General features: G+C 42.5%; 1 protein-coding gene across 1 annotated transcript in view; it reads right to left on the bottom strand.

Moving 5' to 3' along the window:
• The window catches only part of CDCA7L (cell division cycle associated 7 like), a 72,484-nt gene that overhangs the window by 24,365 nt on the left and 20,619 nt on the right, over window positions 1-27,500 (bottom strand). Inside the window, exons 2-6 of the mRNA XM_077268715.1 lie at window positions 11,813-11,929; window positions 10,066-10,395; window positions 7,645-7,713; window positions 7,365-7,547; window positions 2,097-2,228 (exon numbers count right to left, since the gene is read on the bottom strand). Of these exons, the coding sequence (XP_077124830.1) occupies window positions 2,097-2,228; window positions 7,365-7,547; window positions 7,645-7,713; window positions 10,066-10,395; window positions 11,813-11,929 (831 nt within the window). The remainder of the gene's footprint in view (window positions 1-2,096; window positions 2,229-7,364; window positions 7,548-7,644; window positions 7,714-10,065; window positions 10,396-11,812; window positions 11,930-27,500) is intronic.

The following is a 27,500-nucleotide window of genomic DNA, read 5'->3' as shown; positions in this document are numbered from 1 at the left end:
AAAAAAGTGTGAAACAACTGACATTATGTCTTATATTCTAGGTTCTTCAAAGCAGCCACCTTTTGCTTTGATGACTGCTTTGCACACTCTTGGCATTCTCTTGATGAGCTTCAAGAGGTAGTCACCGGGAATGGTTTTCACTTCACAGGTGTGCCCTGTCAGGTTTACTAAGTGGGATTTCTTGCCTTATAAATCGTGTTGGGACCATCAGTTGTGTTGTGCAGACGTCTGGTCGATACACAGCTGATAGTTCTACTGAATAGACTGTTGGAATTTGTATTATGGCAAGAAAAAAGCAGCTAAGTAAAGAAAAACGAGTGGCCATCATTACTTTAAGAAATGGTCAGTCAGTCCGAAAAATTGGGCAAACTATGAAAGTGTCCCCAAGTGCAGTGGCAAAAACCATCAAGTGCTACAAAGAAACTGGCTTACATTAGGACCGCCCCAGGAAAGGAAGACAAAGTCACCTCTGCTTCTGAGGATAAGTATATCCGAGTCACCAGCCTCAGAAATCGCAGGTTAACAGCAGCTCAGATTAGAGACCAGGTCAATGCCACACAAAGTTCTAGCAGCAGACACAGCTCTACAACAACTGTTAGGCCGGAGACACACTGGTGCGAGAGACGGCCGAGTCTCGCTGGTTAAAAGCAAGCTGTGGCACCTGCATTCCGGAGCTGAGCGTGCAGCTCCATGTATTGCTATGGAGCCGCACGCTCCGCTCCAGAGTGCAGGTGCCACAGCTTGCTTTTAACCAGCGAGACTCGGCCGTATCTCGCACCAGTGTGTCTCCGGCCTTAAGAGGAGACTTTGTGCAGCAGACCTTCATGGTAAAATAGCTGCTAGGAAACCACTGCTAAGGACAGGCAACAAGCAGGAGAGACTTGTTTGGGCTAAAGAACACAAGAAATAGACATTAGACCAGTGGAAATCTGTGCTTTGGTCTGATGAGTCCAAATTTGAGATCTTTGGTTCCAACCACTGTGTCTTTGGAACACAGAAAATGTGAACAGATGGACTCTACATGCCTGGTTCCCGCCGTGAAGCATGGAGGAGGAGGTGTGATGGTGTGGGGGTGCTTTGCTGGTGACACTGTTGGGGGATTTATTCAAAATTGAAGGCATGCTGAACCAGCATGGCTACCACAGCATCTTGCAGCGGCATGCTATTCCATCCGGTTTGCGTTTAGTTGGACCATCATTTATTTTTCACCAGGACAATGACCCCAAACACACCTCCAGGCTGTGTAAGAGCTATTTGACCAAGAAGGAGAGTGATGGGGTGCTACGCCAGATGACCTGGCCTCCACAGTCATCAGACCTGAACCCAATCGAGATGGTTTGGGGTGAGCTGTTCCGCAGAGTGAAGGCAAAAGGGCCAACAAGTGCTAAGCATCTCTGGGAACTCCTTCAAGATTGTTGGAAGACCATTCCCGGTGACTACCTCTTGAAGCTCATCAAGATAATGCCAAGAGTGTGCAAAGCAGTCATCAAAGTAAAAGGTGGCTACATTCAAGAACCTAGAATATAAGACATAATTTCCTTTGTTTCACACTTTTTTGTTAAGTATATAATTCCACATGTGTTAATTCATAGTTTTGATGACTTCAGTGTGAATGTACAATTTTCATACTCATGAAAATACAGAAAAATCTTTAAATGAGAAGGTGTGTCCAAACTTTTGGTCTGTACTGTATATACCTATACTATGTGTAGGCATTTATTCTATCTATTCTATTCTAACCTGTCAGTGTGATTTTACTGTGCACCTCACTGAATTACCGACTTTTCACTAACACCGCTGCGTATTTCTCGCAAGTCACACTGATAGTCTGTGTGTAATCCGTATTTTTCTCGCCCCCATAGACTTTCATTGGCGGATTTTTTGCGCAATACGCTGACATACGCAGCATGCTGCGATTTTCTCAGCTCGTAAAATACAGCTGAGAAATATACGGCGGATAGGAGCTGCCCCATAGAGAATCATTGGGCCGTGTGCAATGTGTAGTTTTTGCGCCTCTCATACGTCCGTAAAACTCTCTAGTGTGACGCCGGCCTAAGGGATTAAAATGCTAATATAATAATGACATTTATTTTTACCAAGATTTTGTCATAAATTTTGTCTTTAACAGTCACTGCAACATTGTCCAACTCCTCTTCTGTAATGTCTTCTACAGCGCGAAAGTTATTTTTTGACGATCTCCTCCTTCTACGAATTTCTTCACGATCTTCCTACACGTTGCACAGGAGAAAAAGAAACGGTTAATGTTCACTTCCCTCAAAAAGAATAAATACAGTGGGGGAAATAAGTATTTGATCCCTTGCTGATTTTGTAACTTTGCCCACTGACTAAGACATGAACAGTCTATAATTTTAAGGGTAGGTTAATTTTAACATTGAGAGATAGAATATCAAAAAATAAATACCAGAAAATCACATTGTATAAATTATATAAGTTTATTTGCATTTTGCAGTGAGAAATACGTATTTGATCCCCTACCAACCATTAAGAGTTCTGGCTCCTACAGACCAGTTAGACGCTCCTAATCAACTCATTACCTGCATTAACGTCAGATGTCTTAAGCCGGTTTGACATTTGCATACGGCAGCCCTGCGTACGGTTGCGTTCTTTTTCCCGTCATATCCGAACACCCGCGCATGCGTACCTATCTAACATTGGGTACGCAGGGACATGCGTTGTCTGCGGATGCGTCCGCATGCGGCGTTTTGACGTGTCCCCGCTGACCGCAACATTTTGCATTTCCGTGCAGTCGGCGGGCACATCAAAACGCCGCATGCGGACACATCCGCAGACAAGGCATGTCCCTGCGTATCCAATGTTAAAGATAGGTACGCAGGACACATGCGGAAGTAGGCGGAGCTTAAGGGAGGACGTACGCAGCCATATGCAGACCAGCCAAACGCAAATGTGTACTTAGCCTTACATAGTCACCTTTATAAAAATCTCCTATCCACAGACTCAAATTAATCAGTCAGACTCTAACCTCTACAACATGGGCAAGACCAAAGAGCTTTATAAGGATGTCAGGGACAAGATCATAGACCTGCACAAAGTTGGAATGGGCTACAAAACCATAAATAAGACCATGAGTCTGATCGTTCTGAGATGGCAGCAGGCTAATTAGTTGCTAGTCAGTTCTTAGCCACTATGAAAAAAATAATAATAAGATAAAAATATTCCCTTTAATGCTGGCCATTGATGGGCAATATACACTTTGGGGACAAAAAAAAGTCCAAATACAAAGGTGGCTTCTATTAGCAGCTTCTAATGGTACAATCTCTGCTCGCTGTCTGCCATCTAGCAACATATTTTAATGGGCCTGATAAATCATTGGTATAATTCAGTTGTTGCAGTGTACGCAATACTTACTGTGTGTGTATACTGGGGAGACTCTAGATGTTATCTGGTAGAAGGTGCTATAGCATACAGATTTAGCCAGGCCCAATGTATTTGATCATCTAACTACCCCCTGGTGTGCTGGCCCCAGCTGCCAAATTATCACAAACCAGCTCCCACAATCCATCTCTCCTGACCCTGTATTGTGGCCTATAAATTTATACACCTCCTAAGGTGGGCATGCATGTGTGGGGTGGCATGCATCAGCCGAAGCAAAGGATCACAGAAGCTAAGCATCTAGAAAAAGCAGTTATTCCATGGCAGTCAGTCAGGAAAGGCTACTTTCACACTAGCGTCGTAAGACGCACGACGAATTGCGTCGTTGTGAAGTACCGACGCAAGCAGTGAAAGCGCCGCACAATGGGGGCAGCGGATGCTGTTTTTCAACGCATCCCCTGCCCCATTGTGAGGTGCGGGGAGGAGGGGGCGGAGTTCCGGCCGCGCATGCGCGGTCGGAAATGGCAGACACGACGCACCAAAAAACGTTACATGCAATGTTTTTTGGTGGCGACGGTCCGACGCAACACGACGCAACCGTCACACGACTGTTGCGACGTGTGGCAATGCGTCGCACTGCGTCGCTAATGCAAGTCTATGGAGAAAAAACGCATCCTGCAAGATGCATTTTTTCTACAAAACGACGCATAGCGACGTGCAGTGCACGACGATAGTGTGAAAGTAGCCAAACCTACACTTTGCTCTCCCTTTTATCCATGTGCCTTATTTCTATCCTCCTGTGTTCCCTTGTCATCACCATTCACCGCCACATCCCCCTCCATCACGACGCATACACATCAACCCCTCTATACTTCCCTGGCCCATGTTCAGCTCCCATGCGCTTCTCACCTTCCAGAAAAACTTCAACCCATCTTGCCGAAACACATCCCACAAAAAACTTCTTAAAATTCCAATAGCTACTTGTTCTTTATCTTCCTACTCCTACTGATTTCAGGAGACATCTCCCCCAACCCCAGTCCACAATCCCCCAACCTCAAACCCCACCCTACCTCACATCACATTGAAACCTTACTAACCTTATTAATATTAGTTGCACTCCATCTCCTTCTTTGGAATTCAAGTTTTGTATGTAACAAACTCCCTTTCCTACACAATTATTCCCTGAACAACTCTATTGGCCCTCACGGAAACCTGGATTCAGAATTCTGACACTGTCTCCCCTGCTGCCATTGCCCATGGTGGCTTACAATTCTCCCATTCCCCAAGACCTACAACAAACATGGTGGAGTTGGCATATTTGTGTCCTCACAATGCACCTTCCAGGTCATCTCCCAGTTCCATCACTCTCATTTCCTTCTTTTGAGGTCCACACCATCAGGCTCTTACGTCCCCTCTCCCTCAGAGTAGCGGTTCTATACAGGCCTCCAGGCTCACCCACCCACTTCCTTGACCATTTCTCTGCCGCACTTCATGTCCTCAGAACTACCAACCCTTATCCTGGGAGACTTCAGTATTCCGATTAACAGCACCACTTCCACATCTGCATCCCAGCTTCTATCACTAACCACTTCTCTCTGCCTCTCACTGCTATCAACCTCTGAAACACACAAAGACGGTAACACCCTTGACCTGGTCTTTGCCCGGCTCTGCTCAATCTACCTTCTAGATAACCAACAGCTTCCCCTTTCTGACCACAGCATTCTCTCCTTCACACTCACAAATCCTCGCCCACCCCAGCACACTCCTTCCTACCATACATTCAGAAATCTAAAAGCCATTAACCCTCATACACTTTCAGACTCCCTACACATCACTGTCCCCAGTCTCCTCTTTTTCCTGTCCTGACCTGGCTGTACATCACTACAACGACACTCTTAGAAGCATCCTTGATCAAGTAGCTCCCCCCACCCTCACAACCGCCAAGCACAGAGTAAAACAGCCCTGGCTCACATCGCAAACCCGATTTCTCCAGCGATGCTCTAGGAGTGCTGAATGCTTATGGAGGAAAACTCGCACACCAGAAGACCTCATCCACTTCAAATTCATGTTAAGAACCTATAATTCTGCCCTTCATCTCGCCAAACAGACCTACTTCACCACCCTGATCTCACTATCCAACAACCCCAAGAAACTTTTTGACACCCTTCACTCCCTCAGGTCAAATGCATGAGCCCCTATCACAGACATTTGTGCTGATGACCTGGCCTCCAACGTTATAGAGAAAATAGATAATATCTGTCAGGAAATCCGCTCCCAGCCCCCAGGGGCAGTGACTCCCATCCTTCCCGGCATTTCCCCTGGCTCACTCTCCACATTCGATCCCATCACAGAAGAAGAAGTCTCCAGGCTTCTCTCTTCTTCTCGTACGGCTACATGCACTACTGACCCCATTCCCTCACATCTCCTCCAGTCGTCACTACTCACCTAACTGCAATCTTTAATCTCTCCCGCTCCTCGGGCATTTTCCCCTTCTCCTTCAAACACTATCATTACTCCATTACTAAAGAAACCCGCTCTCAACCCATCCTGCACAAACAACTACAGACCAGTCTCCCCTTCATCTCTAAACTCTTGGAGTGCCTGGCCTACTCCCGCCTTACCTGTTACCTCTCAGCTCACTCTCTCCTAGATCCTTCACAGTCCGGCTTCCTCCCCCTACATTCGACAGAAACTGCATTCAAAGTGACCAACGACCTTCTGACAGCAAAATACTAAAGGTGACCACTCTCTGCTCATTCTTCTTGACCTTTCTGCAGCTTTCGACACTGTTGACCACCGTCTCCTACTCTCTATGCTCCAGTCACAAGGCATTAAGAATACTGCCCTCTCCTGGTTTTCTTCCTATCTTTCTGACAGCTCCTTCAGTGTTTTTTTCGCTGGCTCCACTTCATCCTCTCACTGTTGGGGTACCTCAGGGCTCAGTCCTTGGCCCCCTTCTCTTCTCTCTCTACACGGCCCCAATTGGACAGACCATCAGCAGATTTGGCTTTCAGCCAGCAGGCAGGTGCGCTGTCTGGGCGTTATGTTTGACACCAATCTCTCCTTCACCTCCCATATACAATCTCTTGCCTGCTCTTGCCGCTTACACTTGAAGAACATCTCTAGAATCCGCCCTTTTCTCACCATGGAAACAACAAAAACCCTCAATGTTGCCTTGATCCACTCCCGCCTGGACTACTGCAACGCTCTATTAATTCCCCCCCCCCCCCCAGTCTATCCTTAATGCAGCAGCCAGGGTTGTCCATCTAGCTAATCCGTACTCAGACGTGTCCGCTCTTCGCCAGTCGTTACACTGGCTGCCCATTCATTACAGGATCCAATTCAAAGTACTTTTTTGTCACCCACAAAGCTCTCCACAGTGCGGCTCCCTCTTACATCTCCTCCCTCATTTCTGTCTATCGGCCTAGCTGATCGCTGCGCTCTGCAAACGACTTTAGACTAACCTCTGCACTAATCCTTACCTCCCACTCCAGAATCCAAGACTTCTCCCACGTTGCGCCAATCCTCTGGAATGCTCTACCCCAAGAAATTAGGACCAGCCACAACTTGCAGTTTTAGGCGCTCCCTCAAAACATTTGTTCAGAGCGGCCTATCACATTCCCTAATCAAAGTCATTTTAAGTGTAAGTCTGCGTGCGTAGCCCATTCACTAGCTCAAGATGACTGGTCCATCATTGTAAATACATAATTGTAAATACACACCTGTACTTTGTATCTCCCCCACCTCATTGTAGATTGTAAGCTCCCACGAGCAGGGTTGTTTTATTTTGCTTTAATCATTATATTATTGTTAACGTTGTTACTTATGACTGTTGTGTTTGAAACTGTCAAACTAAAGCGCTGTGGAATATGTTGGCGCTATATAAAAGATTATTATTATTATTTCCTCAGTGGTATTCTGAAATTCCCATATAAAAGAGTTCACTATAAACAAATGTGCCATATGCAACGTGTATTATTAGCTGAAAAAATGACCTCCTGTTTGATACTTACATCACTCAAGGTGTGTCTTAACTCCTTTCTACCGTACTTCTGGAGATGCTCTGCAAACTTCAAAGCTGATTCTGTGAAGTTCTCCATTGCAAAATTCTCTTTAGGTCGTGCACTGCGTGATGGGTTAGTGCGTTTTTCAACAGGACCTTCAGAAAATGTGCGACGGCTTGTTTTTTTCTGCTTCTAAATAATAAAAAAAAAACAGTAAAGTAAGTAATTTCCTTTAATACAAAATCAGACAAAGCACACATACTATCATTGCATAGCTGTGGAGACTTACAGAAGGAGTAGTGGATTTCACTGGAAACAGTTCAGGCATGGAGTTCAGCTCTGCAAGAAGTTGGGCAAGCTGAAATCAGAATAATAATTTTTTTAAAAAGTTAATAAAATAGTTACACTATGGACTAAAAGCAAAATTTGCACTTACACAAATTTCAAACTTGTGACCGTCTCCGTTGGGAGCTTCTGTTGCACATTCTTGATTGCGATGGGTCCGACTGATGGGACCCTCCCAGAGCTGGTGATCATCATTCCCAGCAGAATGAATGGAGCAGCACATGATCAACCTCCACTCCATTCACTTAGGATCGGTGGGGGCCCCAGGAGTTGGACCCTTCAAGATTGGGAAGTTATCGCCTATCCAATGAATACATGATTGATCTCCAAACTTGAGAATACGGCTTTAAAGCTATTAATATGTAGGAAAATGGTCTATAATCTGAGGCAAAGTAACTGTGGGGGATTTTTAGGTTTTGCATCAGAATTATTAATGTCACAGCTATAAAAAAAAAAAAAAGTTTCTCCTCCTTGTTCAGATCATGGTTCCTGTTGCAGATTTTCAGCTTCACTATATTATATCTACTGGCCATCTGCTTTCAGAAGAACTTTTGAAAGACACTTTTGGGTGCTCATCCTAGAGTTTTGACTGCGTATACGAGAACCCTACTATTACAGTAAGTGCGCCCCACTAACATACAGCAGCAGAGATAGAAGATAAAGCTTGGTGTAGAGCAGCCACTAAGGGAAGATTATTCACAATTGGTTTATACATTTGCCATTAACCTGAATGATAAACCTGTGAGTGAGTAAGCTAGTGGCTGCCAGCATTATACAATACATTATACAAAGAAAATTTTAAGCAAACAAATGTTTATTAGACCATTAGATTTTGTGAGTCAGTGAGATTTTATTTCCTCCTTTTATAAGAACCCTCGTTTTGATACAGAACATAAACCGGACAGGATTTCAATGTCTGGATGTAAACGAGAATGTTCCCATTCACTGACTGCAAGATCTTGAAAAGGTCATTCATTCAGATTTTTGAAAAAAAATTATAGAATGATTAAACTAAAGGCAAAAAACATTACTAAAGTTATGTTCACATGTTGCTTTTTTTGCTGCAGCCAAAACACAGCTTTTCAGGATCCCAAATGGGTTTCACATGTTGCTGTGTCTTCGTTATTTTCACCAAAAATGCAAAAAACTGATTGCAAAAACGCTGCTGGTACTAATTGCTTTCTATGGGTGACAAAAAGTTGCAAAAACAAAAAAAAAAAATGCAGCAGTTTCCAAATTCAATCAGGAAAAAAATTACAAGTGTGTATGAGATTTCTAAAATCTCATAGCTTTTGCCCGTACTGTAAAGAGCAGCTTTAATTTGCATAAAAAGGGCAGGAAAAATGCAACATGTGGACATAGCCTGACGTTGTCTCCAAGTCTTTTTAGTATTCTAAAGTACAGTGATCACAGTAGATTCGGATATTTTAAATACTGTTTTTTAACAAACATGTTTACTATATAACATTTTATGCATGCTTTTGTCCTGAATGCTGGGGAAAACAAAAAACAAAACACAACCTATGTATTTGCCATCGCTGCAACTTACCGGCAGAAAATAAGTCATTTGTGTCTCACAGCAAACACTCTAAAAACTAGACCCAAAACCATGGCAAAATTTTCTCTTTTGATCCACTCTATAATAGCGCCCCAATGGTGGGAAACCAACCCTGAGGAGGTGGCTCAACGGTGGGCCCCCGGCCCCATGGAGGCCACTACATTTATTAATGAAATCAGAGGCAGTGTAGGTCAAGATATTAAATGTAAACTTCTAAAAAAAAAAAAAAAACTACACATCCAATGCAAGTGAACAATGAAAATCAGCAAGTCTATAATGTCTTCGTATGTTCCAATATAGTTTTATTTACGAAAACCGTAAAAACAATGCTGCAAAAACGCAGCGAAACCTGTTTTCAACGTTGTCGCACTGTCTCACTGACATGCTGCAGTTCTCAAATTTAGTCAAGAAAAAAAAAAAACAAGTGTATGCAGGAGATTTCTGCAAGCTCATAACTTTTGCTGGTACTGGAAAACGCAGCTTATTTTCTGCATTGCTGCAAAAACAGTGTGTGAACATAGCCTTATATTATAGAATGTAAGCCCACAAGGGCAGGACCCTCGCCCCACTGTACCAGTCTGTCATTTTAGTTTGTTCTCTGTAGTTTAGATTTGTCCTTTGTATGTACCACCTTCTCATGTACAGAACCATGGAATCAATGGTTCTCCAAAAACAATAATAATATTGTCCTGAATAGTGACTAAGAACACGTTACAGAAAACATCCCGATCATGTGCATGGAATACAAGGTATCTGCTGTGTGTGAGCATATCTTTATAATGCCCTTCCTCGTAGGTCGGTACTTACCATGGCCTTATTTTCCTTAATATTCTTTGCTCTTTTGGTGAGTGCATTTGTACTTTCTTGGTTAGAAACAACATTTTCTCCATCAGAATCAGACTTGTCATCCACATTGCTTGCACATATCGCAGTCTCTCCTTTGGCAGGTACTTCCTTTCTGGTGTTCCGGACCAGCTTCACTTTTGGAGTACTGGTAGGCTTCTTATCCTTATTTGCAAGCTTCTTGCTGGGAAACTGCAGAGCAATGCGCAGACCAAACTTTCTCTTTTTGGGTGGCAAAGATTCCTCCTCACTGTCTGACAGCACTATTACTTCATGATCATTCTCACACACACCCTAAAATCAAAAACACAAAGCACAAAATGACAGAAGGCTCTACATCAATGACCTCCAGTAAAATAATTGAACAAAAAATAAAATCCATGTATCACACACGCACAATATGATCCCTGATCAGACCATTCCGTGATGCACACTTACAAATCTGCAGTAGATGAGCAGCCAATGCACCATGAACATTGTTCTCGGCAGCACAGGTTCCGTTTAGGATGATGTGCTGCCGAGAACACTGAGCTTTTGAGATAACCGAAAGATCGTTTCACCCAACGAACAAGTGCTTTGCTCATTCATCAGGTTATCGGCAGCCTGTTTCCACTGAAAGATTATGGTGACATGAGGGTTGCTGTGGACGTTTAATCACTTTACTCCTCTAGTGTAAATGCAGCTTTAGTCTAATTGTAAAGACCTCTTCCACAAACACAAGACCATACATAAACCGTTCTCTTACACCCATGAAAATCCATATCAGAATGTTGGCAATACCTTTTGAAGATGTAACCTTTTCAATACCAGGCCATTTACCTCCAAATTTTGTTTGCTTTTTTCACACATGCGGTTAGAAGTGCTGTAATTTTTTACTAGTTCAGATGGGCAAATCAATTTTAGATCTACTTTTCATGATACATGGGGTCTAATCTCTATGTTATTTTCATTATTTTTTGGATGGGGTTAGTAACAGCGATTTGGATAGTGTCTTTTATATAAAAAAATAAATAAAAAATTCCCTACTGTTTATGTATTTACTTTATTTTATTTACGCAATGTGCTTTATATTGTATCTGATTTCTCCTGTAATTGAGGCAGATATATGTTAGGGAAAATGCAGTTTCTGCCTTCTCTATGGGGAGCCTGGCTGTGCCTGACATCCAGCTCCACGCTCCCATAGCTACATGAATTTGTGTGACGTTTTTGAACATCTCAAACGCCTTCGGATGGTCGAGAAGTAGATAAATCAATCTCTGATCACCTAGCCTGACGGACAGATTGTCAGGGTCCCACCTCCCCTGCTGCTCTCTTATGCAGGGTGGCCATTACTTTTGACTCAAGAGTTATTTCATTCTTCAGCTCGACTTCTAAAATGGTTATTTTAAACATCAGGATTTCACAACCAATCTGACATGGATATAAGTACGGTAATCACACCAGTCTCGTGAATTTTTTTTTTTTATACAACCTATACACCATTGTGCAATCTAGTGACAAATCTATTAAAAAGACTATGAGGAGCAAGAAATTAAATCAAGCAAGCTGGATCAAGATATGCAAGTTCCTTAATAAAGTCAACATAACTGACCATATGTGCACTAAAAAGCCAAATGCAACATGCTTTAGCAACAAAAAAAATGGCTGAAAGTCAACAATAAATGTTTATATTCGTGGGGTAATTTTTGTGCAGAAACAACTTCTTCCCTACCTGATCCTCCATCTCGTTCTGTGGGAAACCTTCAAAAACATCATTGTCTGAATCCTTGTCATCGGTGAAAATTCTATGCAGTTCTTCTGTCATGGATTTATGTTCAAAGACTAGTTTCTGCAGATCGAAAAAACAAAAATGTGAATACTGACAGTTTTATAAATAATTCTGTTAAAATGACATATTTCTTCTGTCAGTCTCAAAATGGCTATGCACATTGCCAGCCTATAGCGGTGTTGTATGGAGTCATAATAGGCCACTGAAAAACGCAACACTGTGAACCTTCATATGACTGTATACAATGGCACAGGTAGTCTCTGCACCTCTGTGCCATGAAGTTACTAGGTCTAGAAAGCCCCCTGCACTCACCATTGCAATGAGCACATTGAGAACAGAAACATTCACTACTGAGAAAAAAATAATTTATGTTTAAGCTACACTTCCTTCCTCTGATACAGGAAAATAGATAAAAGCACCTGGTTAATGATATGCATTTTTTTTTTCTTTTAAATCACCTCTTTCACATTTTAGTTGTCGCTGCTGTTTTTTTTTTTTTGTTTTTTTAAAGTCAAATTCATAAACCCCCTTCCCCCCATGGCTTGGCTACTTTTTACTGAGAAAAGTCGCACATTTCCCAAAAGATGCACCAAAGTAACTGGCGTACATAAAACTCACTCCGGGCAGATACTAAAAGTAGAAAACTAAACAAAAAATAATGCAAATCATTTGATGAGTGTTGTAGTAAATCGAGAAGTCACTAATCGAGTTGTTCAAGCCCCAAAAAATGATGATCCAATAACGAATCTGGCCCGAAGTGTTTCTCACCCCTGTACATCTCCTCTCGTACAGGTTTGCTCGTCCAGTTTAGTGATCGATCTGTGAACTTTGGGCTCATAACACTGATAAATGAAGCAGAAACCGGAGACTCAAGACAATGGATGCTTATTTTTTCTAATCATTAAAAAAAATTTATAAAAACACTTTTGTACTCCAATTTAAAAGATGTTTTTTTTGGTGGCTTAAGAGGTGATACGTGTAGAAACAAAGTTTATACAGTCGGTATACAAACATACAGTGACGGCAAAAAAAAAAAAAATCTTTACAAGTTGAACAAAACCACTAAATCTTAACATTCAAGTGTTTTATTTTGGATATTTTGTTATGTCACCCTTACATTACGCATGCTCTTACTGGCAAGTAAGCCAGTACTTGATTATCTCCCCCATTAAGAAGTTAAATCATGGCACAGATTTTATTAGTACAGATTTTTTGGCCACCACTGTAGTGTAACAAAATGGTTAAATTAGGAATACCGCTGTCACAATTTCAGCACCCTTCTTGTGATGCTTCCACAGTGCGTTTAGCCACCCATTTGTTGGTCCTATCAGGGTTTACAACCAAACACCCCCCTCCCCCCCCCACCAAACGGGAATTGGACAGATACACGTTGACGGAGCCATAGACTATAAGGGTGCCAGGAGGGCAAACGTGGGCTCTGACGTGTATCATGTTTGGGTATGTATGCCTACTGGAGGTGGAGACTCGGATGCAGCCCGCTATGTCTGGATAACCGCCTCCAGTAGGCATACATGCCCAAAAACGATGCATGGTTGAGCATACGTTTGCTCTGTCGGCACCATTATAATAAACTAGATGGCAGCCCGATTCTAAAGAATCGGGAGTCTAGAATCCATATATACTTTATTTATTCAAATGTAAGAATAATACAATTAATAAATAATAGTAAGAAAGAACAAAAAATGGCTGCACTCACCAGCTCTTGACAATTCTTGTTATTTAAGGTACAGTTACACAGGATCCATGAACATGCTTATGAGGGGAGTGATGAAAGACATCAGACAACAACTTTGCGTGTTGTGGCAAATGCCACAACAACGGTTCTTTGCTTAAGAACAATAATGTAAATAATAAATAATATGTATCAATAACTATGTATATTGGTATGTTCTATGACATTTTAAAATATTTCATTATTATGTGGAAAAGCTCTTAGTACCCATACTGGCGCATACTTGTGTGCCCATCAGGTATTTTCACAGTAATTTTACATCTGATGGGTTGGTATGAAACGTTTTTAATCATCTCTTGGGCTTAGCTAAGCCTTCATTTTAAATAATTCTAATAAGTACAACAGAAATAAAAGCCTTTTTGTGTATTCAAATTTTTTGTGTTTATTTTTACAGAAGTGTAAAATTTAAGAAATCAACGTTCATAGTACACCGATGGGCTAATATAAGCATGCCCATCAACCACGTCACGGTAGCCTTTGAACTGATGGGTCCTAACTAACTGATTCCTATTTCTTAATACTCAAACCTCTTTCACATCTGCATGTTTCTGATATTTGCAGAAGTAATGTTAAAAACAATACAACTTCCACACTTGGCACCAAAGAACTGACCTACAACACACTTTCAGCAAGTGCCATTCAATGTAGATGAAGCTTGGAGTTAACTTGCAGTAAATGCGGCAAACGCGGCTTCGACAATTGCATTAAATGCAGCCACAACAAAAACACTGGTAAGTGGAGATTTTGTGGCGAAAACTGCAGAAACCACATGTGCCGCACCTGCCGCAAGTGAAGTACAAATTCCGTATACATTGCATGCAACTTACAGCAAGAGTGGCGTGGGTCAGCCCTTAGGCAGGAAGTGCAGAAATAGCCTTTTTTCCACCATAAATTCTCCAAATAGCAGAAAAATGTTGATGTGAAAGCAAAATCTCTATTCTTTCCCTATCTATCTAAATATGTACCTATCTATATATCTATTTCTATGTACAGAACACACCTGGAGATAGAGATGTGTGTGAACAGCCATCCCACCCGTCTCTTACCTGTTCACAAAAACCTCACCCTTTTTAAAAACAAAATGAAATCTCTCAGCAGCTATACTGCTGGAGCTTCAAATACAGGTTCCTATCACCAAATACAGGCATTTGGATGATACACATCTTACATCTTGTACTTAATGTGTGTTCTACTTACCTATAAAAATATGTATTGATATATCATATTTCTAAATTTATGTAGATATGATATAGAGTTATTAACCCTATATGCTAATGAGTACGTATGTTATATACGTATTTCCTACATAAGTACTTAAAATCTATATGTCTATGGCTACACTAATTTTTTTTTGTTTTTGTTTTTTTTCCTTATCTCTATACATAGAATTTGCCTATTGCTGTCTATGTTATTAGAAAAACTGAATAATGAAAAAAAAGAAAAGTAACTTTAAACTAAAATATTTTTGTAGATAATATTACGTGTGAAGACTTTAGTACTATCAGCCAATAATTGTCCTTGAAGTGGTGTATTAACCACTTTAACCCTCACATTGCAACATTGCTTCACCCTGGAAAAAGCAACATACAATTGACCATGGGCAAAAGCAGGTTCTGGTAGATAAATGCCAACTCGATGGAGGGTCTGGCCTTGAGATTTATTGATGGTCATTGCAAATGCGGGCTTGATAGGAAATTGTCTCCGTCTTAATTTAAAAGGTAATCCAGTCTCTGATGGACACAAATCAATTCGTGGAATGAATACCACATTTCCTGCTGCTGACCCACTACTTTAGCCAGTATGATATTGGCATGTAAGGCAGTGACAATGAGCCGCGTACCATTGCAGAGACCTTTGTTCGTGTTCAGATTACGTAATAACATGACAATGGTGCCAATTTTACGTTTCAGCCGATGTGAAGGCATTCCAGTTGGTGTTAGTGAATTCAAAAACTCAAGTGGGTATTGATCGAGGTCATCAGCTTCATCAGGATCGATGGAATCATCACTGATATATTCAGTATAGTCACCTATCAATAAATCCATGACTTGGGAATTGACTTTCTCAACGTCCTCATTTTTTGGACATAAAATTGCATGAGATGCAGCTGTATTTATGCTTTCGGTGTCATTCACATCAATACAAAGATTATCTCCAAAAATTTCAATTATTAAAGAGCCAGTGCATACCATGTCTGGAGGAATTTCAATTACATCATCTCCAAGGTTATGTTCATTAGATAGTTCACCATTTCCCAGTTGAAGCAACCAACTGCTGTAGTGAGGATCAATGGAGCGCATGTTGTTAATAAGTGGCAGGCGAGTAAAATGTTGCCAGTGTTGTGAATATTTTATACAGCTCTCTACAACATCAGTTCTTGTCCCATGAGGGATGACAGGAAGACATTGTCTAAAGTCGCCTCCAAAAACAATCACTTTACCTCCAAACGGTGTTTTTTCTTTGTGAGCTACATTTGTTGTCATGACATCACGTAAAACTCTATCAATGACATGCAATGCATATTTGGATAGCATTGTGCACTCATCAATAATAAAAAGTTTAGTGCTGTGCAAATCTTTTGCTGCATCGGTATCATTCTTAATCCTGGAAACAGATGTTTCATTCACAGGAATTGGAATCCCATAAAGAGAATGAATGGTTCGTCTACCTTGTAGCAAGTTGGCGGCAATTCCAGTAGTGGCAGCAGGTGACACAATGTCTCCTTGTCCTCTTAGCTGATGTAGGAGTAGATGATATAGGTACATTTTTCCGCTGCCACCAGGACCATCAAGGAAAAAACACTTTGCTGTAGAATTAGTGTCTTCTAAAGCTTGAGTGATAGCATCAAAAGCAAAAAGTTGGTCCTCATTTAGAGTAGCTTTCATTTCAGCAGCTGCTGATAACTCATAATCTTTATCATACTGTGGGAGGAGGTGTTGTTTCTTGACTGGACGTGGCAAATTAAAATCAGTATAAGTTTTGCCATGAGCTTTAAGAACATGTTGGACATCTGTCATAGCATAGCCTTCACAATTGACACACTCCAGAGTGTCGGAGTGGTATGCATAGCAGTAGTCTTCTACAAAGTGTTCCTTAAATTCATCCCATAAGTCCCGAGGTTTAGCTGGAGGACCAAAAATACAAATGTAGGCAAACATGTCACGTAGCTGTGCTGGCATGTTGAGAATACTGGCATCAAGTAATGTATTTCTCCACAGACTATCATCAAATAGTAAGCCAAGAGCTAATGCCGCATCTTTGAAGGTTTCATGTGTGACTCCGTGTACAGTTTTTATGCTGTCAAAACTGGTTGCACCTTTGACATGTAACAATAACAATCTTAAATAGTAGCGTTCTTGGTCTTTCACACTGACAGTATACATTCGTCCAATCACAGAACCACCTGCTCGCTTTCTAACTTCCCAAGAACCTTCTTTCCAAACATAGTTTTCGGGAATTTCACGGTATAAATAAATATGAGCATGATGGTCGTTCTGATTAAGCTTGAAGTAGGCCATAAGTGTAGAATTTTGATGGAGCTTTTGTTTGATGTTTCCAATAGAGTCATCCTCATGAAAATAGAGTGGCTGAGAATGCGGTAGATGTACAGCAAGGCGAATGATGCTATGAGATTGTTTATGCATTGGATATGAGAATATTCGCCAAGCTACCTCTGGTGCACTGACATATCTTGAATCCATGAATTGGTGTGTTTCATCATGTTGGATGTTAGTCTGGCAGATTTCAAGATTGGCTTTATCATGTCCTTTGTAGACGTATTTAAATAAATATTTCACAGCCTGAATGGAACCACAAACTTCGACATTTATATGGCACTTGTATTTTAATAGCAGGAACGGATTATATGGAACCACCCACGAATTGTCAATCATGTTAGAATGGTGTTGAAAAGATGGGCCAAAGTGTCTGCGATAAGTAGGATAGGCGTCCTTAGCTATGATGGTTCTTGGTTGCAAATCTTTAGGGAAACCTTTTGTACACTTCCCCAGATCCATACAGGGAGAATTTGGGTTGTGTTCTCCACACGGACCATGAATCATATGTTGGAGAACAATTTTATGGAGCTGAGGGTAGTGGGTAGGATTGGGAATTTCAGCCCACACTGTATTGTCTATGTCCTCCTCAGTCCTTAATTTGGAGTTGCTGTCCAGAATAATCAAAATGTGAGCGTGTGGAAGGCCACGTTTTTGAAATTCAATTACATGAACCATAGCGCAAACTTTCCCAAATAATCCGTTGTTAATGTCTTTTAAAAGTGCTTCCAGTTTTATTTTGAAAACACGTGCCACCAAATCAGGTCTATGTTCCACACGCTGCCAAGGTTCCAAATTCTCAGTAATCTCATTCCATTTTGGATTACAGGTCATGGTGATGAATAGATCAGGACGACCATATTTAATCACAATAGCCATGGCATCCTGGTACCGCTGCTGCATATTCCTGGGACTGCCTTCAAACGAAGATGGTAAAATGACCGTTTTTCCAATGGGGATGCCCTTCTCAATGGATTTTTTCTGGAGATGTTCCTGGAGTACACAATCCTCTACTTTCAAATCCTTTTGGTGTTGATGGATATAATTTAGGCGATTTGCCTCGATTTTCACATAAGCATCCACTAAGTACTGCTGAGTGAGTTTGCCACCATTCAGGAGTGGATTAAACTGATTACGGACAGACAGCACATAGCAGTAATATTGCAGTTGTGTAACTCTGCGTGGACTTTGCCCTTGTTGCTTGAGGCCATCATGCCAGCCCTGGTCTCCGTAAGGGAAAAATAAAGGATAGAGTAAAGCATCTAAATTACTGTGTAGAATGCTGACCTGTTGTGTTCTTGGCGCCAAAGGATTTTTGGGGTCCGGTTGTAAATGTATTAAAATATCACGATTAAATGGTGGCTCTCCATTGTCATTTTCAAATACGACAGCAACTTCATTGACAGTTGGATTATTATATCGGCGAGGGTCTTGATTCCGATCTTGTTTAACCCCTTCACCCCCAAGGGTGGTTTGCACGTTATGGACCGGGCCAATTTTTACAATTCTGACCACTGTCCCTTTATGAGGTTATAACTCTGGAACGCTTCAACGGAGCCTGGTGATTCTGACATTGTTTTCTCGTGACATATTGTACTTCATGATAGTGGTAAAAATTCTGTGATAGTACCTGCGTTTATTAGTGAAAAAACGGAAATTTGGCGACAATTTTGAAAATTTCGCAATTTTCCAACTTTGAATTTTTATGCCCTTAAATCACAGAGATATGTCACACAAAATACTTAATAAGTAACATTTCCCACATGTCTACTTTACATCAGCACAATTTTGGAACCAAATTTTTTTTTTGTTAGGGAGTTATAAGGGTTAAAAGTTGACCAGAAATTTCTCATTTTTACAACACCATTTTTTTTTTAGGGACCACATCTCATTTGAAGTCATTTTGAGGGGTCTATATGATAGAAAATACCCAAGTGTGACACCATTCTAAAAATTGCACCCCTCAAGGTGCTCAAAACCATATTCAAGAAGTTTATTAACCCTTCTGGTGCTTCACAGGAATTTTTGGAATGTTTAAATAAAAATGAACATTTAACTTTTTTTCACAAAAAATTTACTTCAGCTCCAATTTGTTTTATTTTACCAAGGGTAACAGGAGAAAATGGACCCCAAACGTTGTTGTACAATTTGTCCTGAGTACGCCGATACCCCATATGTGGGGGTAAACCACTGTTTGGGCGCATGACAGAGCTCGGAAGCGAAGGAGCGCCATTTGACTTTTCAATGCAAAACTGACTGGAATTGAGATGGGACGCCATGTTGCGTTTGGGGAGCCCCTGATGTGCCTAAACATTGAAACCCCCCACAAGTGACACCATTTTGGAAAGTAGACCCCCTAAGGAACTTATCTAGAGGTGTGGTGAGCACTTTGACCCACCAAGTGCTTCACAGAAGTTTATAATGCAGAACCGTAAAAATAAAAAATCATATTTTTTCACAAAAATTATCTTTTCACCCCCAATTTTTTATTTTCCCAACGGTAAGAGAAGAAATTGGACCCCAAAAGTTGTTGTACAATTTGTCCTGAGTAAGCTGATACCCCATATGTTGGGGTAAACCACTGTTTGGGCGCATGGGAGACTTCGGAAGGGAAGGAGCGCCGTTTGACTTTTCAATGCAAAATTGACAGGAATTGAGATGGGACGCCATGTTGCGTTTGGAGAGCCACTGATGTGCCTAAACATTGAAACCCCCCACAAGTGACACCATTTTGGAAAGTAGACCCCCTAAGGAACTTATCTATATGTGTTTTGAGCGCTTTGACCCACCAAGGGCTTCACAGAAGTTTATAATGCAGAGCCGTAAAAATAAAACAAACATTTTTTCCCACAAAAATTATTTTTTAGCCCCCAGTTTTGTATTTTCCCGAGGGTAACAGGAGAAATTGGACCCCAAAAGTTGTTGTCCAATTTGTCCTGAGTGCGCTGATACCCCATATGTGGGGGGGAACCACCGTTTGGACGCATGGAAGGGCTCGGAAGGGAAGGAGCGCCATTTGGAATGCAGACTTAGATGGAATGGTCTGCAGGCGTCACATTGCGTTTCCAGAGCCCCTAATGTACCTAAACAGTAGAAACCCCCCACAAGTGACACCATGTTGGAAAGTAGACCCCCTAAGGAACTTATCTAGATGTGTGGTGAGCGCTTTGACCCACCAAGGGCTTCACAGAAGTTTATAATGCAGAGCCGTAAAAATAAAACAAACATTTTTTCCCACAAAAATTATTTTTTAGCCCCCAGTTTTGTATTTTCCCGAGGGTAACAGGAGAAATTGGACCCCAAAAGTTGTTGTCCAATTTGTCCTGAGTGCGCTGATACCCCATATGTGGGGGGGAACCACCGTTTGGACGCATGGAAGGGCTCGGAAGGGAAGGAGCGCCATTTGGAATGCAGACTTAGATGGAATGGTCTGCAGGCGTCACATTGCGTTTGCAGAGCCCCTAATGTACCTAAACAGTAGAAGCCCCGCACAAGTGACCCCATTTTGGAAACTAGACCCCCCAAGGAACTTATCTAGATGTGTTGTAAGAACTTTGAACCCCCAAGTGTTTCACTACAGTTTATAACGCAGAGCCGTGAAAATAAAAAATACTTTTTTTTTTCCCCACAAAAATTATTTTTTACCCCCGTTTTGTATTTTCCCAGGGGTAACAGGAGAAATTGGACCCCAAAAGTTGTTGTCCTATTTGTCCTGAGTACACTGATACCCCATATGTTGGGGTAAACCCCTGTTTGGGCACACGGGAGAGCTCGGAAGGGAAGGAGCACTGTTTTACTTTTTCAACGCAGAATTGGCTGGAATTGAGATCGGACGCCATGTCGCGTTTGGAGAGCCCCTGATGTGCCGAAACAGTGGAAAACCCCCAATTATAACTGAAACCCTAATCCAAACACACCCCTAACCCTAATCCCAACAGTAACCCTAACCACACCTCTAACCTTGACACACCCCTAACCCTAATCCCAACCGTAAATGTAATCTAAACCCTAACCGTAACTTTAGCCCCAACCCTAACCCAAACTTTAGCCCCAACCCTAACTGTAGCCTTAACCCTAGCCCCAACCCTTGCCCTAACCCTAGCCCTAATGGGAAAATGGAAATAAATACATTTTTTTTATTTTTCCCTAACTAAGGGGGTGATGAAGGGGGGTTTGATTTACTTTTATAGCGAGTTTTTTAGCGGATTTTTATGATTGGCAGCTGTCACACACTGAAAGACGCTTTTTATTGCAAAAAATATTTTTGCGTTACCACATTTTGAGAGCTATAAATTTTCCATATTTTGGTCCACAGAGTCATGTGAGGTCTTGTTTTTTGCGGGACGAGTTGACGTTTTTATTGGTAACATTTTTGGGCACGTCACATTTTTTGATCGCTTTTTATTCCGATTTTTGTGAGGCAGAATGACCAAAAACCAGCTATTCATGAATTTCTTTTGGGGGAGGCGTTTATACCGTTCCGCGTTTGGTAAAATTGATAAAGCAGTTTTATTCTTCGGGTCAGTACGATTACAGCAATACCTCATTTATATTATTTTTTTATGTTTTGGCGCTTTTATACAATAAAAACTATTTTATGGAAAAAATAATTATTTTTGCATCGCTTTATTCTCAGGACTATAACTTTTTTTTTTTTTTGCTGATCATGCTGTATGGTGGCTCGTTATTTGCGGGACAAGATGACGCTTTCAGCGGTACCATGGTTATTTATATCTGTCTTTTTGATCGCGTGTTATTCCACTTTTTGTTCGGCGGTATGATAATAAAGCGTTGTTTTTTGCCTCGTTTTTTTTTTTTTTTCTTACGGTGTTTACTGAAGGGGTTAACTAGTGGGCCAGTTTTATAGGTCGGGTCGTTACGGACGCGGCGATACTAAATATGTGTACTTTTATTGTTTTTTTTTATTATTTAGATAAAGAAATGTATTTATGGGAATAATATTTTTTTTTTATTTTTTTTTTTTACACATTTGGAAATTTTTTCTTTTACTTTTTTACTTTGCCCCAGGGGGGGACAATACAGATCGGTGATCTGCCAGTTTGCATAGCACTCTGACAGATCACCGATCTGAGAGAAGTGCAGGCTGCTTCACAGTGCCTGCTCTGAGCAGGCTTCTGTGAAGCCACCTCCCTCCCTGCAGGACCCGGATCCGCGGCCATCTTGGATCCGGGTCTGGAGCAGGCAGGGAGGGAGGTAAGACCCTCGCAGCAACGCGATCACATCGCGTTGCTGCGGGGGGCTCAGGGAAGCCCGCAGGGAGCCCCCTCCCTGCGCGATGCTTCCCTGCACCGCCGGCACATCGCGATCATGTTTGATCGCGGTGTGCCGGGGGTTAATGTGCCGGGAGCGGTCCGTGACCGCTCCTGGCACATAGTGCCGGATGTCAGCTGCGATAGTCAGCTGACACCCGGCCGCGATCGGCCGCGCTCCCCCCGTGAGCGCGGCCGATCGTGCTGGACGTACTATTCCGTCCTTGGGAAGTAGGGCCCACCCCACATGGACGGAATAGTACGTCTAATGACAGAAAGAGGTTAAGGGCCATGATGATATTTGGCATAAGAGTGCCATTAGCTTCAGCTTTAAGATGTTCTTCATGTTCCACATCTCGTAACATTTTGTAGGCAGCAACAAAGGGATTCACATTGTCTAACTGAAGAGCAATTATACTCATCAAAGTGGGATGACATTTTTGATTTTGTTCACAGTTTAAACGTTGTTCATTCGCGGTAGCGGTATCCAAAATATACAGTTGGGCATAAGCTGCAACTTGATCATCACTGGGATGTAGGGTTCCAGTACGATGATATATTTGTCCATGTATACGGAAACAGTAAGGGCCATGTCCAGGTGGAGGGGATATATTGGCACCCATGGAGGCGAAAGCAAATGAGCTGTTAATACTACGAATATTTTCCATGAGATTCTTACTGAACTCACTCTCCCCTGTCAGCAATCGTTTAAAGACCTCGGGATATTGGGGTATAGGTATATGCACTTTACTCTTGTGACAACACAGAGTAAAATTTTTATCTGCTGGTATCTCAGCATTAAAATGTAATACTTGACAATGTTCACATAAATAGTTCATAGGACCACAGGAGTGTTCTACTATGGTACTGTCATCATTAGTAAAACCTGTAGGATGTTGAGGTACAGGTTGTGGTAACGGAGCATTGGAATGTTTCTTTAAGCCAACATATATAAAGCGTGGACCTGGTAGAGGATCTTCACTGTCCACAGATTCAATCACTGAGGAGTTGGAAGGTGTATCGTGGTCAGGGTTTATTAATATGGAGGTGCAAGCGTTTTTTTTGCGCCGTTCACGGCGTGCACCAGCTGCATTTGGTAATGGTTTGTTTGTTGCCTTAGAAGAGTCAGGTGTGAAGCATGTCTTATAAGCAGACTTAACGGTGTACAGGCGACGGCGTTTATCATTTGGAGTGTAAGTAGGACAGTGTTTGCGCTTACGTGCAGATTTACCAACGGTTAAAGGAGCTTCAGGCTGCACACATTCTATGAATAGAGACAAAGAAGCTGTATTGTGCGCAGAATCTATGACTGAGGACGTGGAAATATTATGTTTGCAACGTTGAGAGCGTGCAGCAGCAGCTTTATTACTTAATCGATTAGTTTTGTCCTCAAAAGACTCATTAGTAATGCGTTTATTGCAAGCAGCATTAACAGTGTCCAGGCGCTTCTGTCTGTCCTCTGTAGTCTTGTTAGCACGCTGTTTACGCTTCCGTGCAGCATCGGCGGCTTTTCGCTCTGCGTCATTGGTATACTTATTATCAGACCTGATGTTACGTGCGCCATCAGCAGCTTTGGGCTCTGTGTCATTAGTATACTTAACAGTGTCCAGGCGCTTGCATCTATCCTCTGTACTCTTGTTAGCACGCTGTTTGCGCTTACGTGCAGCATCGGTGTCTTTTCGCTGTGCGTCATTGGTATACTTATTATCAGACCTGATGTTACGTGCGCCATCAGCAGCTTTGGGCTCTGTGTCATTAGTATACTTAACAGTGTCCAGGCGCTTGCATCTATCCTCTGTACTCTTGTTAGCACGCTGTTTACGCTTACGTGCAGCATCGGCGGCTTTTCGCTCTGCGTCATTGGTATACTTATTATCAGACCTGATGTTACGTGCGCCATCAGCAGCTTTGGGCTCTGTGTCATTAGTATACTTAACAGTGTCCAGGCGCTTGCATATCTCCTCTGTACTCTTGTTAGCACGCTGTTTGCGCTTACGTGCAGCATCGGCGGCTTTTCGCTCTGCATCATTACCATACTTTATATCAGACCTGATCTTACGTGCGCCATCAGCAGCTTTGGACTCTGTGTCATTACTATACTTAACAGTGTCCAGGCGCTTGCATCTATCCTCTGTACTCTTGTTAGCACGCTGTTTATGCTTACGTGCGGCATCGGCGTCTTTTTGCTCTGCATTATTAGTATACTTTATATCAGACCTAATCTTACGTGCGCCATCAGCAGCTTTGGGCTCTGTGTCATTAGTATCCTTACTATTAGAGCTCATGTTGGCTAAGCTAAACAGCTTTAAGCGTGGTGGTGGCAAACAACAGGTTAATAAGAGGCAGTGTCAGGTAGTAGGAAAATAGCCAGTTAATAATAGGCAATAGTTCTTTGCAGGAATACAGATATTAATAAATAGGCAGTTTATATTGCAGAGAAATTGCTGGGCAATAATGGACAATGTCTTTATGTGGCAAATAATAGAGCAATATACCCAGTGTGGCAAAGAAGAGGTTAATAAACGGCAGTCTCTCAGTATAACAGTCAGTGAATAATAGGCAGTATATGGAGAAAACACCAAACAAAAGTTCAAAATTGGTGTGAAAATGTCACTGAACCACTTCACAACTAAATATATATAGTTTTGGTAAATGGTATTATCATTTTTTTGACGAAATTCGGCAGGAGCTTGAAGAGCGACGTCACTGGGACCGCCTCCACGCAGTAGAAACTTGCTGTGAGGTAAAAATTAAAAAATCACACCAAAATGGCGGGCGGAGTGTGTCACAGTACGGCACATTTCTGATTGGTCGCTCGCGGCAGGCGGCAACCAATCAGAAAAGTGCCGCGCACCACGAAGGCATATATCTTTGTCCACCCTGAGCGGGTGTAGGACGCTGGTGACGTCACTTATCTCCGGACATTATCTCCGGACAAAGCCACGGAAGTTGGCACAAATTGCCGGAAGTAGTATTCTAGGCAATTATATATTAGATTGTCCTGTCACCAGCCAGGTGTACGATTATCGGCCAAAAGCCTCTCTGGAACCAATAATCACCCCATGTAAAGGTATCTTTATAAGTTAAAGATTCAGAATACTATGACTTTTATCATATCCTGAACAGTCAAGTTTTTTATGAACCGTTAAGGTTTTCTGGTTGAAGTAAAAAAAACTGAGTGTTTACAGTTTGAAACCATAAAATGTTGAAAAATTATGTCATTCTTGAGTATATCACTCAATGGTGCTCATAAACGTGTCAAATTTGATCTATAATATACTTTAATATACGTTACTTTAATCTTTAATATACTTAAGAACAGGGCCCCAGACATCACACAGGGGGTCTGAAACACCGCACAGTGGTCCAAAATATCGCTGTGCTCTGCCTGGGGCCCCATATGCTGCCTGGGGCCCCTGTGCTCTGCCTGGGGCCCCTGTGCTCTGCCTGGGGCCCCTGTGCTCTGCCTGGGGCCCCTGTGCTCTGCCTGGGGCCCCTGTGCTCTGCCTGGGGCCCCTGTGCTCTGCCTGGGGCCACTGTGCTCTGCCTGGGGCCCCATAAGCTGCCTGGGGCCCCTGTGCTCTGCCTGGGGCCCCTGTGCTCTGCCTGGGGCCACTGTGCTCTGCCTGGGGCCACTGTGCTCTGCCTGGGACCACTGTGCTCTGCCTGGGGCCACATATTCTGCCTGGGGCCCCTGTGCTCTGCCTGGGGCCCCTGTGCTCTGCCTGGGGCCCCATATGCTGCCTGGGGCCCCTGTGCTCTGCCTGGGGCCCCATAGGCTGCCTGGGGCCCCTGTGCTCTACCTGGGACCACTGTGCTCTGCCTGGGGCCCCATATGCTGCCTGGGGCCCCTGTGCTCTGCCTGGGGCCACTGTGCTCTGCCTGGGGCCCCATATGCTGCCTGGGGCCCCTGTGCTCTGCCTGGGTGTAGGACACTGGTGACGTCACTTATCTCCGGACATTAGCTCCGGACATTAGCTCCGGACAAAGCCACGGAAGTTGGCACAAATTGCAGGAAGTAGTATTCTAGGCAATTAAGCTCCGGACATTAGCTCCGGACATTAGCTCCGGACATTAGCTCCGGACAAAGCCACGGAAGTTAGCACAAATTGCAGGAAGTAGTATTCTAGGCAATTATATATTAGATGGACCCGTCAGCGCATAACTCCGAATCCCATTTTAAAAAAACCCAAAACACTAGAAATCACAAAGTAACACATAAAAAAAAAATTCTGACCCAATATAGCCAGATTTCTCACAAGCTCATGTATACTTTGGGCACAACTTTCGATTCCCCGGGCATCACCCCTGCCCTAGGTATAGCAGTACAGAGCAAGGTGCCCACATCCCGGCCCTTGTTCTGCCAATGCAGATTTACTGCGACAGCAGAATAAAAGTTAATTTCGCTCCTCCTTTAAGCCTTCTCGCCAGCGTGAGCCCTCCATGTATTTATTCAGTACTTGTTGCTTAACTTCTAGTCCCCTCACTTGGGTTCTACTCCAAGCCTCTAGTTAAGACCGGCGGGCCGCTGAGCTCCGAAGAAAAGTTACTTCCAGGTCTCTACGAAGCACTAGAAAATGTAATATTTTAATGACTTAATGGAAGAATATTTGTGAGGAGCTGTGAGCCATTTTTTAAAAAGAATGAAAAAAAATGACTTTCAAGAGAAACTGCATTAGCTCCTTTGCCTTTGTGCTGCGGTGCCATGACCCCGCTGAGAAGACTATACACTAAATTATTTTTTCCCCTGTTTCCTCTATTACTTCCACCTCTATTCCCGAGAAGCCAGCTTCAGGGGATCACAATTACCGATTAGGAACAAAGAAGTAACGTTCTCCTCCCTATGGATCGCTGGGAACCGATGGGCTTCAATTAAGAAAACTTACTGCTGAATTGCAATAGGCTTCTCCCTCCTCATCACAACTATTAAAATTGTTTCAGGACTCCCCTCTACGATTCTCAAGAGCCTCATTAAACTGTTCATACGTCCCGTCAAAACTAAAATGCTTGCCTTTAATATGCTTACTTTTGGCCGGCATAAATAAAAAGGTCTA

This window comes from Ranitomeya variabilis, chromosome 6 (genome assembly GCF_051348905.1).
Source record: "Ranitomeya variabilis isolate aRanVar5 chromosome 6, aRanVar5.hap1, whole genome shotgun sequence".
In the NCBI taxonomy this organism is placed as follows: domain Eukaryota; kingdom Metazoa; phylum Chordata; class Amphibia; order Anura; family Dendrobatidae; genus Ranitomeya; species Ranitomeya variabilis.
This window is presented reverse-complemented; position numbering and strand designations above follow the sequence as displayed.